This window comes from Coccinella septempunctata, chromosome 7 (genome assembly GCF_907165205.1).
Source record: "Coccinella septempunctata chromosome 7, icCocSept1.1, whole genome shotgun sequence".
In the NCBI taxonomy this organism is placed as follows: Eukaryota; Metazoa; Arthropoda; class Insecta; order Coleoptera; family Coccinellidae; genus Coccinella; species Coccinella septempunctata.
The window spans coordinates 4,562,261-4,576,387 of NC_058195.1; the positions used below are offsets into that span (position 1 = coordinate 4,562,261).

Sequence of the window (14,127 nt, forward strand, 5' to 3'; positions counted from 1 at the left end):
ACATTTTTTCTTTGCGATTTCAATTTCGTGGTTGTATTTATTCGGTAGTTTTTCGTCCACCTGAGGATGCTATTCTGATGAAGCGAAACACGTGTAGAGGTACTCCATTCTATTTGATAACGGATTTTCATTAATTCTTGTCCGAAATATAAAGCTTTTTTTTGGTTGTATACTACTGATGCAGCCGATTGTAAATGAAAAAAAAATATCACTAGTAATAAAATATCTTTTTATTAAAAGCAAAAATAAAATATAATTCGAAGCAACATTATAACTCTGTTAGAATTCCTGAATATTTTCAACTATTGAGTGATCACAGGCAGTTGATTGGTGGAAATATCGATGCTTAAAACGTTGATTTGAAGCCTATTCCTCCTAAGATTCAAAATTTTCACATCAAATTGGCGCCAAGTCTATTAGACAAGACGATTTCACCGATAAGATGAATGGCCCCTCTTGATTTGGCAAAAATGTCGAAGGTACTATAGTCAGAATACCTGCTGGTATGTTATCCAACTCCAACACGACATACCCAGATCTAGGAAAAACTGACTGTTCACAAAAATCCTGGTTGGTTAAATTCATACACTTACCTATAAGCACCTGACGATTTAGATCTAAACGGCGCAGTAAAAGTATCATGATCGTTTATTTTGTTGATGGTAACATCGAAGCCGATTTGGTATTGTTTAGGTCCTTTCAGTTCTACCAACAGTTTATTGTCATTTGTCGAAGACGAAACAGTGACCTTGAACTTTGGATTGTTCCTATAAGTCGTTGGATGGTTCGGACAGCCACCTGCTGTAATACCCTTCCATTCCCCAGTAAGCTAAATAAAAAGAAAAATTGAACCTTTTTTAGCGGATGCGATTAAAAAAAACGTTTAAAATGGACTTTTAGAACATAATGAATATTACAAAAATATTTCACCTCTTTCACGTATCTACAAGGATCCTCAATTTTAGTGAGAGTGAATGGACAAGTGGAATAAGCTCTTAACGTGTAATAAATTGTTTGAGATTTTTCATACTGCGAGATAACTATTGTATATTTTCTCGGACTTGTTGATTGCAGTATTAATTTACATAAATAATGGGGACTATTTATTTTAACCCCATCGATATATGGAGGTGGATCATCTGGAAATAAATACTTGGAAATGAAAAACAAACTTCCACTTTTAAATTGTGGCGACTTACATGGATAATACACCTTTTTTCCATTGGTCTGATAAACAAACACAGTAATATATTCCTTGTTTTCCCTGAAATCATCGATGTCGGTGATATGTCTCGTCAACAAAATCCAAACAGCGGCTGAAGAAGCCGTTGAGCTCACTTCAAGTGAAAATTGAGGGTTTGAACTGATGGTATACAAATCTTTAGCTGGACCGAGCCCAGCACTCCATGACCTAAAAACAGGTGTATCGAAAACACCCATCGGAATGTTTTCATAAAGTTGCTAACTTACGAATGAATGCAATAAGTATATTTGAATAACTCCGGGTTCCAATTCATGTAAAACACATCGAAGAAAGCGCACAAACTATCATAGTCGATCCAAAACACTCCGTTATCAAACTGTGCTGCACAGCTCGGATCGTAATGTAGCAGATTCTGTAACTCCGGTGTCCAGTGTACGGTGTCTAATTCGGAGTAGTTTCCTCTCCATCTCAAATGCGACCAAGGGTTCTTGAGTTTCAACAACCTAACCTAAAATATGATGTTGAACCACAAAGTATGAGAATGTTTTATTCTGATTAATGTACCCCATTAACTGTTCTCACATCCATCACCGCGTAAGCATGAGTAGCAACAAGTCCACTTCTCTCTGCGACACTTTCAGTAAGTTCCCCTGTTGCCACTGTAACTAAAACATCGCCTTTTGCCATCCGAGATTCTAAGCTATTAAAGAGTGCGTTTTTATTAAATTCTTCAGATTTTATCGACATTCTTTCTGGTATCCAACCTGTTAATGCATAAAGGTCAACATTCTGGAAGAAAGGTTCATTATTTTTAATATCAGCAAAGATCGGCTATAACTACAAAATTCACTTACACTATTACTTCCTGGAAAATCATAACCGCCCATCACTTTCATATAAGCTTTCTCCAGAATCGATATCCAAAACTCATTTTTATTGCTTGAGTAAGAACAAAGTAATTGTCCATACTTGCTTATGGGAAAGTAGTCATCTATGATAACTTTTCTAGCGATACCATTGATATGTAACTTAACCATATATTTTCCAAATGGGTTAAACACTGGTTTTTTATCTTTAGTTTGAGGATATACGATTGATGTTACCAACTTTCTTCCAAATCTTGTCTCGTATGAGGCGCTCACAGCCAAACTAGCAATGAATGAGCAATCAGAAATGATTGTCTGCTTGATATTTAGATAATTTGGTGAGTTTCCATGCACTATACATGGTTCCGAACAAATATCAGATGGTCTTATCCACGTAGCGAATTCCCGTTTTTGTTTAGGGGACAGGGCTAGATATCCATCTTTATCTGAAAATGGAATAGAATATTGAAATCTTTCTTTCAAGTCTATACTCATGAATGGTACATAATCGTGTTTGTTGATTCTCGACGTGATTAGCAACACTTTCTTTTCTTCTTCACTATATTGTTCATTTCCAGTAACTTGCAGATGGGCCGATGTTCCTCTATGTAAATTTTGTCTTCGATAATAATTAGTATTTGTTGGTGTTGGAAATGCTTGGTGCTCATGTACTGTATTACTTGTTGATGATGCTTTTGTTGATTCTAAAATTACTCAAATTATTATCTTGATCCAAGAATAGCAAGTATAATGATACCTTTTAAATTTTCTGCCCGTTCTAAAGCTCTCAACGCTAAATCTTTTAGATCGCCCTGCATCAAAGTAGGGTTTTGCGTTATATATTCTATAGCTTTGGTATATAATTCAATCGCATCTTGCCTGTCTCCACTCTCATCTTCATCTATAGCTTGTTGGATTAAAAAGTACCCCCTTTTAACTTTCAATTTATTCTCATCGTCATTTTGTATAAGAGTATTTTTGTTGATTTTAGTTTCATGTAATTCCTCTGCTCTACGCTTATATTCCGAAGATTTCTCTGAGAGTGATGCAGTCTTTTCGGGACTACTGAGTGAAGCTGCCTGGTCTAATAATCTGGCAGCAGTTTCATAAAAATAAACCGCAGGCTCATGCTGATTATTTTGATCGAATTCTACAGCTTTCCTGGCTGCTTCTACGGCGTTCTGCACCAATTCAGCTGAAGAAGACATCGCAGTGAGCAATTTTTACATTTCCATATACTAAGGAAGGATGAACAGTAGGAAATGAAAATGAAAATTGAAATTATCGCAGTTTGTTGGTTTGACAACAGTGTTCCTAACCTACAATTTTTGTTATGTCAGTCATGAATTAATGACAGTTTTAAATTTTAATGGGGCATTAAATCCTCCATTTATTTTGCACCATAGAACTTTGTAAAAAACATTCTTCTCTTCTTTTTTAAATAATATGTTTCATAAAAAATACGAAATTTCATATATACTGGGTGCTTTTTCATTTATTTTCTGTTTTCTCTTCATGACGAGTTCATTACCATCTGATAAGAACCATATACAGGTTGATTCATGAAAGGATTTGGTGTAGACTGATTTATCGGCGGAATGTCTATATAGGATATTCTACATAATGGGGGGTTTTTAGGCTTTTCATTACGAAAAGACAATTTAAACCTGAATTTTTATAGTTATTCAGAGGGTTGTCTTTCTAAGAAGAAAATTTCAGGAATTCAATTTCTGCCTATGGTAAATTTGATGCTGACTAGTGACTTCTAGAGAACTATGTGTACCAGATAACACAAATTCATTGTTCAAAAACAGTTTATTAAACTTTTTACAATACAAACAGTAGAGTATATCATTAGAATGTAATATCATTGAAATATACAAAAATAAATACATGAAGCCAATCACATTTTCAACAACAATATAAATATTTTTTACTCATCTCAATTTTTCATGTCATTTTATATTTCCGTAAAATAATTTAGATTAGAATTAGAGATTATGATAGATATATGTAGGTATAGTTACTTAATGAACTTGATAACCATATGAATAGCTGCATATCATATCAGAGTGCTTAGTTAACAAGATAAGTATAATATATATTATATTTAGGTTTGGTGAAAAAAATAATATTTCCAATACTGAAGGCTCATTTGATTATTGGGAATTGAAAAAATAAGTGTGGGATCCACCCCAAAGTATAAGTATTTATAATGTATACGCAAACTCCTTTTTCACCATAAGAGTTTCTGAAGACAATGTAGAATATTATCCAACTTTCAAAGCAATTATGATGAAAAAACGAGGGAATCTGGAAATTCATTCTATTATTTTCAAAAGAAAGGTTGAAGAAAAATACACTAGTCGATATAAAATAGAAAAAAGAGTACCTAACCTTGTATGTTTAATGAAATGTTTCTATCGATGTTTCGATATGAATAATTCAAAAATATTTTCTTTTGAATGGAAGTATGAATCGATTAAATGTAAAGGACTTAAATTTCATTTAGAATTTTATTTCCTGTTATAAATTAGGTATATATAGATATATTATGTAGATCGAATTGCTATTCTCCAAATGTATGAATTATCTTAAAATTAATTGTTACTTTTTAATTTCAGAGTAGTTCCATGAACATTTACAGTCTGTATTCAGTAGTTCATCTCCTTATGGTTCATGTTATGTACCTATATCTTTTGTTATTATAAAATAGAGTGTATAAATGGAGATTAAAATCACGTTTAAAAATATCATTCCTACTTTATTCATGCTCTTATAGGGTATACGGTTTACGCTCTGATTGGCACCATATATAGAGTTTTTTCAATTGAAATGCATTTAATTCGGTTTATTCTTGAATCTTAAATTTAACCGGATATTTGGATAGATAGAGGCGTTGCGACCCAAATTATTCCCTAACTTATTATGACAGTTACAGAGCTGCATGCCATTCAATCCCTCATTTTAAAATAGGTACATTATTTTTTCTACCATAGAGCCCACATTTTGGAATCCGCTGGAACTTTAAATAAGTTAATCTACTGTATAGCTTATCATTTGGCAGATTTTTTTTTTCAGTGGCAATTAAAAAGTAGTACCACTTCAGTTCAGACGATTTTCTAATTTGAAAAATTTGCTATCCGAATGAAAATTCTCTCCTACTAACAAATACTCCTTGATAAATAATTATTCTCTAGAAAAGGATAACTATGAACATAGTGAAAACCTTTTCAGTATGAAATATGAAACGATATCTTGCCAAAGTCTCCCATGAAAATAACTATATCTGGAATAGTCTTTAGAAAAATTTGTAGATATCTCTTCTTTAGCAAGTTGCTTGGTACAGAATATAAAAATAGATTTGTAATGGTTGTGGATCTGAAAATAACACATTGAAATTTGAAAAAGTTGGTCTCGGCAAGTTCCTTATCAAATCCTATATATCAGACATGCCAACTAGGGTACCTAACTAAATTTTCTCGCAAAAAATGCATGAACTAATGGAAGATCAATACACAAAAAAAACAGATGAAATTTTCTCTCACTCTGCGAAAAATCCTTTTTGGAAAAGAGGTACTTTTCTACCAGATTTAAGGCTGGGTACACATACATGTGACTATTTGACGAAGTTCAAATTTTTTCGGTAGTTTGCTAGTATTTCAAATCAATCTTCAGCTTAAGTAATAGTTTTCATCAATCTTCTGCATGGATGAGAAATCAATTTCATCTGTTTCTATGTGAACTCGGACACTTCCACTATGGATCACAATGTTTGGCTAAATTTAATAATTCAATGGGTATTCTTCTAAGAATTATGGAAGATATAATTATTCAGAATATAACCTCATCCTGTTGATATGTTTGAATTGTTTGTTCCCTAGGTTTGGTTTCTATTTATGCATTGAAGCTATCACGAAATCAATTTTAACACATCGAAAGAAAAGGGAACTGAAAACACGATTATAAAAACTATATAAATGGAAGATAACTTAGAACAATTACGTCTTGTATATCCCTATAGATAAATCTGACTCCTATGAAATCTTTTTGAAATGTTCAAAGCCCTTATCGAATTGAAATTCTGTTAATTTATACTGACCTACTTTAAAAATTTAAATTTCTACCGTTTCTAATTCTCATGCTGCTATCCTACAATAAATTAAAACATCCACGCGTTACTCATTGTGAAAATCGCTGCATTCTTACAATAATATCCTTTCGATGAATATTTATATCTTCTTAAGGATAAAATTAACTAAAGCTACGATGGTTAACTATTTACCTCTACTGGAACCTCTAAAAAAGTTAAGTAAAATTCAATACCTACTTCTTACTACTTATTTTTGAGATGCTTTTATACAGCTTTCATTAACTAAGGAAGATTTATTCGAATAGTTGACATATGATTATCTCTCTAACAATTGAATAGGAAACAAATAACTAGCCATTATTTTGAAAATCGGAAAATTCACACTGTGTTTGGTTGAACATGTTCATGAAGCTTTGAAACAAAAGTTGCCGAAGTAAATTTGCTCGTTGAAAAATACCTATGTCACAAAATTCTTTCAGTTAGGAGATAATCAAACTTCACACTTGTCTTGATGATTCTCAAACATTCATTACCGCCCATGAATGTTTTTATGGTAGTGTTTCCCAAGACGATGAAGATCAAGAATTATTTTTCTCTACCAAAAACTACGATAACTGATTTTCGTGAAAATTTTTGGCAACTGGCAGAAATTTGCCATAATTCTGATATTCATCGAAAATTAGTGCATATGTGGAATGATCTCAGCAGTGAATATTAAATTGAATCTTGGCCACGCAAGTTTCTCATGGAAAAGTCTGCTGGTATATTGCTGATAAACTCTACAAAAATGTTCGCCTATGGAATAGTAATATCAAGGCATCAAAATGAAGCAGAAGCTGGAAAAACTATTGGTTCTGCCTTGCCATTGCAATCTGTAAATCACTACCTTCTGACAAGCTCAAGCATAAATGAGAAAAATCACTATTATCAAGCTTAATACGAAGCCTATGTGCCACTGCTATTGTTTTCTTTGTCAATGCTCTGTTGACGGCCAATCAAGGCGTCTAATTCTGAAGGTGACGTTACCTGAAACAAAATAGGTATTATAGATCGGATTTTCTACAGTCTCGGCGTGAAACAGCACCACTAGCTTTTATACAAGCCAATTTTCAATGAACAATAGTAGGCTTGTTCGTAGAGTGGTTCACAACGGTTGTGAACTGTACAGAGCAAGCGCAAATGGATTTTTGCTACCCTAAAATTGATGCAGAATTGCGCTTGCTCTGTACAGTCCACAACCGTTGCACCACTCTTAGAACAAACCTACTAATAAAACATTTCTTCAATTTCCCTCTGAATGCAGAACTGGCTTGGGTGTCAGGTCATATGAACTGTTAAGGCTGTAAAAGTTCAAGAAGAACAATCCCAGAGGAAGATGAGACTTTTTCAGTGAGTACCCAAACAACAGCTTGGGACTCTCACTGACAAAGCTGTCCTCACAGGTTTTACAGGTTTTTATATAATAATGATATGTCTTTATATTAGATAAAGAGCCTACAAATACTATCTGGACTAACACCACTACTAATAAATCTGTTCTTCATTTCATTTTTCGCTATTCCCTGTAATAAAACAGCGGAGTTTTCTTTCAAACGATGAATGATGAAGGAAAACGAGATGACACGTTAAATTTCGATATCAAATTGTCGAGGGATTCATAATAAATTGGAGGATATATATTTTCTTCAGTGAGAAGAGGGTGCCACCTGCCATTTCCTTTAAGTTTTGAGTGGGCAGTAAAATTGAAGGGTTCAGCTAAGTATACACCACTTATCTCTATTGCGTCTTGTTCAGCTAAGTGCCCCACTTATTTTTACGATAAAATTTTGCAGCATCTATAGGGAGGAGCAAGTTTCCCTTTTTTAGGATGAAACTTATCGGCTTAGATGAAAATTGCGATGCTATGAAGAGAGATTTTATATGTGGAATAAGATTTGAATTGAAGAAGAAAATTGGTATTAAACATAAAAGCAAGATTATTTACTATTATTAAATTTGGCGTTCACAAATACATTCAACAATGTTATGACTAGCTGTTTCAATTCTTTTCAGTCAAAATTTACATTAAAAATATTCTACTGGCCATGATTTACTCGTAATATTTATACGCCAAAGCTCCAATAAATCAACCTCATGGCATAGCACCTAACTTTACGTACGTATAGTGGAATTTCATCTGGTCCTGTAATTTTCAGTGCGTTCAACAATTTCTTGACTTTATTTCTGAACAGATGTAGATCGCTCTGTAACTCAAAGATGGAATATTCTAATACGCCAAATTTTCGAGATCCCCTGATATAAACTTCCTCACAGGAATATTCGAATTTTATCAGGAAAATCCCTTACCTGAGTATCCCTCCTTTGAACCAAGACATCGATGCTGTGTACAGTTTCCAACACAGGGGGATGCTGGTGGTTTTCGATAACTTCTCTGGGATGTCTGCACTGTAAACAACAACATCGTACACCTGTTAAAGCTAATCCAAGCACAAGAAGAAGGCTTCCAGCACCTATGAAGATATAACGGTGGTCAGCATCTGCAGCGTTTGGCACTAATTGGACTAATCCTACCACGAGGACTATGGCACCCAATAGGAGGGAACCCACGACTAGCTGAAGCGTGGACACCTGTCATTTGAGCAAAATTATTCGTGGTTCCATACAAAAGAAAGAAAGAAAACGGTGAGGTTGTAATAATCAAATGATATATATAGCCGAATTGGATGTTACATGAATTTAACCAAGATTGTATTCTTACATCCTGCAGGATTTTTTCAAAAACGATTTGATTTTTGATAGAAAATAGAACACATCAGAATAAATCATTTCAACAAAACGACGATGCGTTCTCGTGAAATTTTGAATAGCAAAGGAACAAATTGTCGAAATGTCCAAGTGATACTATTGCTACACCCTATTTTTAACCCATTTTCACGCCTGAACTATTCTAATTTACAATAGTTTGAATCCTGTGAAATTACTTTTCCACAAATGTAAAATTCTGGCAGTCTATCACTCTCATCGTAAGGTCCATTTGTACTGGGTGTTGGGCTAGGACTGTTTGGTGGTAACCAGTGCCCTCCAATATACAACTGACTGGGTCTCTTTGATCGTTTCTCTTGCCCCTTTCTCCTTTCGTGGCGAACCGCCACTGCAGGCATTGCACCAATCATCCTGAAAATGAAAAAAAAATCGTAGAACTATTGGAATCATACTCTTCAAGAAACTCAATCGAGGTTTTCTAGATCATGGATTCAAGTGTCTTAGTTATAAAGGCTCTTTTCAATAGGAATTGATCTTTAAACGAATGGATTTAGTTCATCCAGCTCTCTGGAATATAATTATTGACCGTTGAACAAGTTTAATCTTCAACCAATGAAGCAATTATGACGTTATTTTCGATATTACCAAAAGTTTGTTTAGAAGAATGATTTAGAATTGAAAATGATGTTTGGATTCGATTTCAAGGCTAGATTTCCCACCAATTACAAAAGTTATTAGTCATTTTTAAATAAGAAGACTGTGAATTAACAGAAGACATGTTATTCTTCATTGAAATTCTTGAAATCTTGAAATAATTATTATTTAATGAAGTAAATAATGATATTGCAGAAAATCTTGTGTCATGTTCAACATCAGAAAACAAATTCACACAAGCAATTCAAGACAAAAGTATAGGTAGATTTTTGAGGAATAAATCATCACCATACACGCGTTCAGTAAACTCGAAAACATTGAAAATTTGGTCAGGCAATTCTTCAAGTGCTAGCTCGCTCGCACCAAAGCAAATTTACACACTGCCTCATCATCGTAATGAAAACATATTTTATAATTCAAAGCTGATTTTTCACGAGAACTTGTTCATTTATTTCTACTACCAGATTTCGTTTGTTGTTTCTGTTGATGTTACCAATAATTCAACCTGCCGTCCACCCTATTTGCATGAATAAATGATTTGCGTTCTCTTCACCACCATAGGGCTGACTTCTGGGTGGTTATGAATTTGTAGCTGGCGCCGCACTATGATAGTGCTCGGTTGTTTGTGCTCATCAGTTTGAAGGACAAACTGGGTTATCGATTCACTGCTGTATCTACATTATTTCGAAAACATGCATTCTTGATGGTTAGATTTAGGTTGCAATTATTTATGCACTTAAAGAGATTATTGTCGATCAATAGATTTCTAGGGCTAAATTGATGAATTATTGATTTTTATTGAAACGTGAAAACAATGTTCACTGGGATTTGATGCTGAAATTGGAATATTAATCCATCTTTGTGTGATCGGCTAATATTGACCAATAGACAATGAAAATTATAGATGCTATAGATGGGGTCACTTGTAACTTCCCCAAGACCGAACGGTTGTGCCGAAATTGATGAAATTTCGAGATTTATTACTAGAAGAGCTGCTTCTTCAGAATATGTATCACATTTAGATCTACGATGATTCTTCTGGCGCCACTTCTTCTTTCTCCATCTGAGACCATTTTTCTTCGAGGTTGAAAGTATATTTTTCATTACTTTCTTACGTTTTTGTAATTTTTCCAATCTTATTTGGCTGTTTTTCGAGTAATACTCACCCAATGCCAGAAAAGACTTTTGATAGGCAAAATTGTTACAAAAAAATCATTCGGACAAAAATTCTGACTTGGTTATGGGACAACTGGAGAAGGATTGAAATAAGAAATTTTCGTAATTTAGATAGACTTTATTGAAATTCTGCAATAGATATATACAAAAGTAAGAAAACACTTAGATTGCCAAAGAAGCTACTGAATATTTGAAAACAAATATCACAATCTTTTTTCAATTATATGAATGCTTATATTAGTTCATACTTGTTCTTTTGAAGCTATAGAATATTTTTTATTTAGATACCAACTCGTATTGTTAGCACATCTACGTTTAATATATAGTTCATAAATATTTGATTTCATGATCCCTTAATGTGATATTTGAATCGGTTATATTTTATAAATATGAGGTAAACATCAAGAAGATCTCAATGTATTCGGGGAGGGATGATCTCAGCTTTATTTTATCCATTCACTAGTGACATAAAGTGTTTTGCAAAGATTATAGATATAATCTTTGGTGTTTTGGTTGAACGAACAAAGAATAAAGAATATCTCAACAATTCGAGCTGAATTTTTATATTCGGAGACCACACCACAGATGAATTGAGTCAAATGAAAACGAAATATAAACCTGTAGTTTAACAAGGGAGACTAGTTTTTAGTTTATTACAATGTCGAAATTTTTTTTCACCAGAATACCTACTTACTTAAATCTATAACTTGTATAAAGAATTCCAGCTCGATTATTATTGAAATTATGAAATAAAAATTATGGTTCCAGTTCACATCAATAAACACATTCAGATCGAATTATGCAACACTGATTGAATAAAACAGTGAACAGTTAACAGACTATTGTGTATTGGGGTAATATAAAGTACCAGATCGCTCTTCAATCGTGCTAAAATAAAAACGTATTGCACTTTTCATCAAATCAGCCTTCATAAAAATCACATAACATGCAACATCCATTGTTTCCATCGAAATAATTTTTCATATTTAGTGAGGGCATTGAAATTGGTCTTCAGGAAATTCAAGAACAGAGACAATTCAATGCAACATCAATATGTTCTATAATTATCAGTTTCTCTGGAAAAATGACGAGCATTCCTATCACAAAAACGAACAGTTTGAATGAGAAAATATAGAAACAGCTATAGATTGAAACGGAAGTCTGGAAGAAGGTTGCAGAAAAATTTAAAGACAGAGCCTCTTTTTTATCAGGGCAAAGTCGAAGAACTTCCTTTAGAGATTCGTCTTTCAATGATTCTACATCTAAAATAGTTTCTCTTATCTCCTTCCTGGTATAACAACAATAAAAATGGACATCAAACCTTCGAATTTTCCGTATAAACTATGAAATATAACGATCATTCTTGATCGGATATACAAAAATTGTTGATTATATTTAGATCACAGTGCATTTGGAATAGTGCTTTAACTAGAAGAAGCTATCAAATGAGGGTAATTGTCACATAAATCACGAAGCCTATAGGCTTCCCTGTCACATCTACAAAAAATAATACACTTGAACGTCTAAATTTAATTTTGATTGAAGTTATGTTTTTTCCCTAATACTTCGGAGAGTGATTCTGTTTTCACGGCACTTTTCCCTCAGAATTTGGCAGCTCTTTTTCGTTCGTCGATGATCGATGAAGAGATAGGAATGGTTCCTACAATTTAGTGCAGTCAAAGTAGCTCGAAGTTTAATTCGTCAAAATCTACCTCTAAAACGTCTCACTCTATGCAAAATAGAGTAAATTCACTAATGACTTACCTAATGATTTTAAACCTCAGAAGAGGAAAGAGAAGATTTTCACCTATAACTCGAGATATGTTTGAATTGAATTCGAAAGATGGACGTCCCAGTATATTTTTCATAGGCAACAAAAACTTAACAAAGAAACAATGAACCAAAGATGATTGGTCATTTAAAGAGTACACTTTTCTCCATGTATTTCCCAAACTCATCAACTTATTTTACGGAAAATCGATTGTTCACGGATCACTTGATGTTCGTAGAGAGTTCGTTTGACGTTTCGTAAATGTCAAGTAGGTTTTCCCCATAATTGATTCCAGAATTTACTTCTGGAACCCTTCGTGGCATGTTGTTATGAGTTACTGGAAGTATTTCCTGCTAAGCGTGTGTGCCAAGCTTGTTATTCCAGAGTATTGTTCTGGAATTATGCTAACGAAGTGTAGGTTGATTAAAATTGGAAATTGTCACGCAATTTTCCAATAAGTACATTCTCCTGCAATGACCTTTTGCGATTGTGGTTTCATTATGCTGGACCCCCATGGAAAAATAATGTTTAACGTTGATTGAGAATTCTCTCGACTTATAAAAAGTGTCAAAAGTGTGGGAATTCTCTGAAGGATATTATTTCTAATAATGTTCAACAGGTTCTGGACTTTCAATTGGGATAAACTCACTTCAAATTGGATGAACTTATTGAAAATAGAAGGAATATTATCGATGAACACGTGTTTACACATCATAAGCCACATATTTCTTATGGTTTTGATCTTTACCATATAGTTATTTCTAGTTTTATTTCTTGTGGGAGGATATTTCTATTTTTATTCCTCATTCTCCATCTATTAAGAAATAATAAATCTGATGTGAAGGTTTTGGGAAAAATTCAAGTTTCTCTTATTGTTATGTTTCTTCAAATGAATCGAAAGCCTATGAAAACTATATAGATATACTGAACTGAAAAGAAATTTAGGTCTCTCCAAGTAGAAAAACTGTGATTTGTGAGAATCGCTTGTTCTGACCTACAAAATTTAATCCTAATATAATTTCACCTCTTTAGGCAATTAGCAATTAGCTATTCATGATTTAGTGCAAAATTCTGACAAAATTGGTCAACTTTGAGGACCTGTAGTGGCCAAAAAAAAGTTTTTTGGTGATAGATTGGTTCTTTGCAAATAGAAAAAACTACATTTCATTGTTCCACCGCGAATACTTTAGTTTATATAATTTTTTCCGGGAAGGTCCATATTTACCGATTTTCTATCGACCATAACTTGAAAAATAAATTTTTTAAAAAATATCTGTTTGCACATTCGTGTTCTACGCCATCGATTTAGTGTATATCTCAAATTTGATCTCTATCGGAGACAAAAAATATTTTTCAAAAAATCGCAATTTTTCCATGTATGGAAAATTTGAAAAATTTTCGATCTCTCCGATTTCTACCAAAATTGGAATATTTACTAAGTCGAGGGCGTAGAGTACGAATATGCAAACCGAATTTTGCTGAAAGGATAAGTTGTCAAGTTATGGTCGAAGGAAAATCGGAAATTTTGGACCTTCGCGGAAAAAATCATAAAATCTGAACAGTTCACGATGGATGGAAAAAAATTAGTTTTTTCTATTTG

At 33.4% G+C, this 14,127-nt stretch overlaps 2 protein-coding genes across 4 annotated transcripts; both read right to left on the bottom strand.

Annotated features, from left to right (window-relative positions):
• Positions 1 to 208: 208 nt before the first annotated feature.
• On the bottom strand, positions 209 to 3,409 carry LOC123317183 (calpain-7-like). The gene is made up of 8 exons (XM_044903576.1): positions 2,828 to 3,409; positions 2,059 to 2,774; positions 1,769 to 1,993; positions 1,471 to 1,712; positions 1,200 to 1,411; positions 931 to 1,139; positions 594 to 829; positions 209 to 538 (listed from the first exon to the last, which is right to left on the bottom strand). The coding sequence occupies exons 1-8, from the start codon at positions 3,276 to 3,278 to the stop codon at positions 397 to 399; spliced, it is 2,433 nt and encodes an 810-aa protein (XP_044759511.1). The 5' UTR covers positions 3,279 to 3,409; the 3' UTR covers positions 209 to 396.
• A 1,791-nt stretch (positions 3,410 to 5,200) lies between these two features.
• Positions 5,201 to 13,881, bottom strand: LOC123317439. 3 transcript variants are annotated; one of them, XM_044903977.1, is made up of 4 exons: positions 12,521 to 13,881; positions 9,145 to 9,337; positions 8,510 to 8,791; positions 5,201 to 5,451 (listed from the first exon to the last, which is right to left on the bottom strand). In XM_044903977.1, the coding sequence occupies exons 1-4, from the start codon at positions 12,712 to 12,714 to the stop codon at positions 5,281 to 5,283; spliced, it is 840 nt and encodes a 279-aa protein (XP_044759912.1). In that variant the 5' UTR covers positions 12,715 to 13,881; the 3' UTR covers positions 5,201 to 5,280. The 3 variants fall into 3 exon arrangements, with proteins under 3 accessions (XP_044759912.1, XP_044759914.1, XP_044759913.1); XM_044903979.1 differs by lacking the exon at positions 12,521 to 13,881 and adding an exon at positions 10,074 to 10,151; XM_044903978.1 differs by lacking the exon at positions 5,201 to 5,451 and adding an exon at positions 5,793 to 7,189.
• Positions 13,882 to 14,127: the final 246 nt, after the last annotated feature.